Genomic DNA, 5362 nt, shown 5'->3' with positions numbered 1-5362 from the left:
TTTTATTTGCTCCACAAGTATATGGTGTTATGTTTTGATTCACATTGAATTTTCAACATGGTATTAGATGGGTTTTACAATCCTTTGTGTCTCATCCCATATCTAATTAAGGTGAATGTTTGGTAATCACATATAATATAACCATGCCTAGTTATAGAAATTTCTTTAAGTTGGATTCTAATACAAGTGCGCTAGGTTGATTAAGTGACTCGTAAGTATTTCAAACCCTCTACGCATCCACCCACAATTTAGATGTGTAGTTAAATGTTTCCACCTAATACTCACTTTTAAGTAAACCTTGGTATTTACCTTACATCACACATCACATCCATAGTATCTACATCCAATTGTGGTTGAACGAAATCATCAAGGTATTGTCATCATAGACCTTTGCCTTTCCCCAAGTAAACCTTGGTATTTACCTTACATCACACATCACATCCATAGTATCTACATCCAATTGTGGTTGAAGAAATCATCAAGGTATTGTCATCATAGACCTTAGGCTTTCACTTCCCAGCAATTCCTCTATGTGATGCTTGTTTTCACCTAGATTCGAAATAAGGTTTTAGGGTGTCATTCATCGGGCATCTGATTGATAATCACCCTGATATTTATTTTTTTGTAACACCTAATTCATCAATTATCCTTCAACTTTCACATTACATGTCTAGATCCTATTAATTACGCTTTGTATATTTTCACCAAGTGAGAACTGAGGAATGACGGTGATTTATGAAGAACATAAAGGGTAGGCAGGAAGAAATAGTGAATTCTAGGAGGAGATATAGTACACGTGCACATGGTCTATTATGAAGGTCTAGAGGTCACAACCATCACATGTAAAGACTAGCAGAACAATCTCGAAGAATATTGATTCAATCAGTGAATGGACTATCACAAGTTTAATTAGCTAGAAATTAAATACCTCGATGCTAGAGGCTAGGAAAAATTTCCATCATGGCAATAACTAAATAATAAGATTTGAGCACAAGAGAGTTGCTTGCATATCTCTATGCCGATCTTGATTTCAAAATTTCTGAAACATAAAAGAGTTAAATTTATAATTATCTCGATTAATGATATGCCCCTACTACATATGTATCTATCTATATATATTGTTTGCACCAAAAGAGCAACAAAAACTGTCGTAAAAAATGAGCCATTTTGTCATTGATGCGATCGACGGAAAACCGTGTTCATCAATTTCAATGCTCAAAGTGGCATTTCTCTTATCAATTTGGACTCTATTTTCCAAAATGCCATCTTGGTGTAAACAGAACACAATCGTTCAATCACTTCCTTCCCTCGATTTTCTTGGATTCCTTTGCTGCAAAAGGAAGGAATCCACACGCAAATGAATCTTTCGTGCTCCATTCGACACTCGAAAAAAAAGTATTTAGGTACAAAAAGAAGAACAAGAATATACCTAGTTTCTCCTCTTCTCGCTTCTTCGCAGCTTCTGCCCTCTGCTCCTTGATGAGTGCTAGTCTCTCTACAATCCAACACACCGAAAGAAAACAAATTCTAGAAGTAAGATATGCACAAACTTTATCACAGTAATAACAGCAAACGAAATTGTTTTCAAGGAAGCAGAGCATGATCATTTACTTTACAAGCAGTTTCAAACTATGACAATATATTTTATAACCATTAATGTAACACAAAATGGTATATGTATTTCAACCATTTCAACCTTCTTTCCTGAAAGGTAAATAACAATCAATCCTCTATATGATTTAATACACTGTGAAATCCAGACTTAGATGTTTTTGAACGTTTTGCTGGAAGGTAATTTCTCAAAATGTATGTAGATAGATAGTCCCACATTTTTCAAGACTTCCTTTTTAGAAGGTAAATTCTCAAAAATGAATGGTTTGCTACAAATCTGAAATCCAAACCTAGATCTTTTCTTGCTTGATCTGTCTTTCCCTGCTCCTGCAACTTCATGTATCGCTCATGTGCCCTCTGCTTTTCCAGCTCTTCTCTATAACCAACATATTATAGTTAGAATATCAAAATATGCATCTTTAAGGATTAGAACACCATCACATCAGTCTTTGAGGATTAGCATATCCACACATTAAGCTTTGAGCGTTAACACATCCATAGATCAGTCTCTCAACATATTATAGTTAGCTTACCAACATATTATAGTTAGAATATCAAAATATGCATCTTTAAGGATTAGAACACCATCACATCAGTCTTTGAGGATTGGCATATCCACACATTAAGCTTTGAGAGTTAACACATCCATAGATCAGTCTCTCAATGATAATCATATCGATATTAGTCTTTTGAGGATTAGAAACAACACGAACGTTTCAACACACGCACTTATAGTTAGCATATCAAGTTGTTGGCTCTTGAGGATCAGAAACAAAGTAAATCATGTCACAAACCATGCAAATTTCATCCTGACAAAGTAGAACATGTTCAGTTGGGAATAGCAAATTACCTTTCTCGTCTTGAAAGCTCAGCAGGGCGATCCAACTGTATAATTCCATAATGCAAAGTCAGACGGAAAGGAATTATTTCTTGAAACATTGTCAATTGTGTAAGCCACATGATTGCAAGTTTTTCTTCTAAAAACTACTGCAAATAATGGCATAAAGTCAAAAGAACCCAAAAACCTACATCCACGTCTTTGGCCTTGATACTCCTAGGTTTTGCCAGATTTGGATTCTCTATTTCAATAAGACCCTCAGTACCCTTCTTTTTCTGCAATGCATAGAAACCATTAAACAAACCCTTCAACTACAAAAACAACATTTGACATTATGTCTCAGAATATATTCTATATTTATGCAGATATAAATAGGGAAACACTAACAGAATTCTCAGACTCGTCATCTGATTCTTCTTCCTCTGATTCTTCTTCAGAATCTTCAGGTTCTTCCTCAACCTGAAATGTTAGAATATAAGGGTGCACTAATATTAGCCTACATTGAGATCTTAGCAAACATATGGCATGACAATACAAGATCTTTAAATCTCACTATCCAAATTTACCCACATTCCATACATTTGCGGTAGTACATATGAATCATAGATATATTCACAGGAATATGAAACTAAGTCCATAACATGAAATATATAAACAGAGAAGCAAGAGATTACACGTTTGCTAAAACCTCGGGCCCTCCCAGATGAGCCTGCAACTGTAAAAGATTCAAAAGGTTTAGGTTTGTATCAATTTCCTATGTGTTAATAATAAGTGTATAAAACTTCCACCATGAGAGAGGTTAAATCTCGTATACAAAGGAAAAAAGCATATATACATATTCATCATTACCACTTTTAATAATCGGAATGCATACCATTCACATTAATAGCACAAAAAACTCTGATTTCCAGCATTTATTGGTGCAATTATCTAGAGAGCAGCGATCCTTCTGGCAGATATACATGTATGATGTATGTACACACATGCAGACACATATTTATATATGTGCAGTATGTGCATATGTATGTATACATGCATGCATATATACATTTTGACACAAAAATGCCGAGGGATCTCCTCGTTACAAACTGTCTACAAATCTACGCTTGACAAACCTTTTGATCATAAACATTGTTCAATAACTCCCCCATGCTAGGGACAGCATCTGAGGGAAATGTATAGAAAATGTAAAAACCTTGCCCGATACCCACATCTCCGCCCACTTGGATGACCTTGTGCCATCCCATCCTCGTGGGCTTGCCAATAGGTCTCGACCTAGTCGCAGTCATTATAGCACAAATGAGGTTTGATCCTTCAATTATACATCACCGACCACAATGGCTGTGTCTACACCTCCCCACCTTCACAATCATTCTGAATCTTTTACTAAACTGGGTTCTGTCCACTATACCATGGATATTACAGCATATGCACATACAAAAAATACATATCTACATATATCCCATTTCATCTGCACTTTCGAATACCATGGATATTACAGCATATGCACATACAAAAAATACATATCTACATATATCCCATTTCATCTGCACTTTCGAATACCATATGCACATACAAAAAATACATATCTACATATATCCCATTTCATCTGCACTTTCGAATACCATGGATATTACAGCATATGCACATACATTCCAGCAAGAATCGAAGACCTTTTTGGGAGATGAAAAAATACATATCTACACATATCCCATTTCATCTGCACTTTCGAATACCATGGATATTACAGCATATGCACATACAAAAAATACATATTTGCATATATCCCATTTCGTCTGCATCAGATATTTGACAAGTTCCAATGATTGAAAGGCAAATGATTCACTTTTTTCACATTACAAAAAGAAGAAGAAGGAGACAAGCAACGAGCTCTGACATAATTCTTATTTTAGAAGATGGAGAGGTATATATGTACCCATCTCTTCAGGATTCGAGAAGTGGCGGTGACCGGTGGGCTTCCCTTTGAACTTGCCACGACCAGCTCCTTTTCCCATGGCCGAGATCAGGGGACGGGATGCAGACAGAAACAGAAACAGAGACAGAGACAGAGAGGCAAATTCTTAACACAACACTCTTGGGTCTCTGTTTCTCTCTGTCTCTGTTTCTCTCTGCCTCTGTTTCTGAAACCCAATTCACTCTTTATTTTATCAACATAATATACTCGAATGCATTGGCAAACATTCTTTTTATACGAATGCAAACGAATGCATGTGCTATGAAAACATTCTTATGCTTCTTCTTCTTTTTACACTTTTTACCTTAAAAGAAAATTTTACCTTATAATAAATAACGAATACAAAAGTATGGTTGGTATTTACCATGCTTTGAGGTTGTTTACCATACTCTGGATGATTGAAACATTCTCGAATGCGAATGCACGTATGGTACGTAGTATATATGTATGTATATGTTTATGTATTTATATTTTTTTTATTTATTTATTTGTTTGTTATTTATACATATAGATAGATAGATAGATAGATAGATAGATAGATAGACAAGGGCAAATAGGTCCCTCTCTTAGGCCCTCTCTGTCTCTCTCCCAATCGAGTGTCCATTGTCCATGTCCATGTCTAGAGTCTCTTTATTAGATACATGTCAGGGTCCCACCCCATCTGAGCCCAAGGCCCCAGGGAAACTCTGCTGGCACACATGAGTTTTGTGGGTCTGAGAATCATCACACTCCCCATCTCTTCCGATCGTGTTCTGAGTTTGTCTTCCACACATCATCCGATCCCGACCTGGGCATGGTTCAATCCTCTCCCCTGCACGCATTTCTCTTACAACTCGCAATGCGAGAACCCTCCATAGCTCCGACGTGACTCCAGAAGTTTGAATTGTAAAGTCCTCTGAGTGTCGAGAGTGAGTTATTACTCAACTCCACATACATAC

The 5362-nt window shown here is 36.3% G+C and overlaps 1 protein-coding gene across 1 annotated transcript; it reads right to left on the bottom strand.

Annotated features, from left to right (window-relative positions):
• Positions 1-1055: 1055 nt before the first annotated feature.
• On the bottom strand, positions 1056-4554 carry LOC147854282 (uncharacterized). The gene is made up of 8 exons (XM_087330849.1): positions 4386-4554; positions 3124-3164; positions 2837-2908; positions 2641-2724; positions 2462-2496; positions 1902-1987; positions 1430-1495; positions 1056-1330 (listed from the first exon to the last, which is right to left on the bottom strand). Exons 1-8 carry the CDS (start codon positions 4462-4464, stop codon positions 1296-1298), a joined length of 498 nt encoding a protein of 165 aa, XP_087186975.1. The 5' UTR covers positions 4465-4554; the 3' UTR covers positions 1056-1295.
• Between the last annotated feature and the right edge of the window lie 808 nt (positions 4555-5362).

This window comes from Azolla caroliniana, unplaced genomic scaffold (assembly GCF_043228905.1).
Source record: "Azolla caroliniana isolate FFs.n. ecotype wild unplaced genomic scaffold, voAzoCaro1.0.p SCAF_15, whole genome shotgun sequence".
NCBI classification, from domain to species: domain Eukaryota; kingdom Viridiplantae; phylum Streptophyta; class Polypodiopsida; order Salviniales; family Salviniaceae; genus Azolla; species Azolla caroliniana.
The sequence above is the reverse complement of the archived record's forward strand: the minus strand, read 5'-3'. Positions and strand labels throughout refer to the sequence as shown.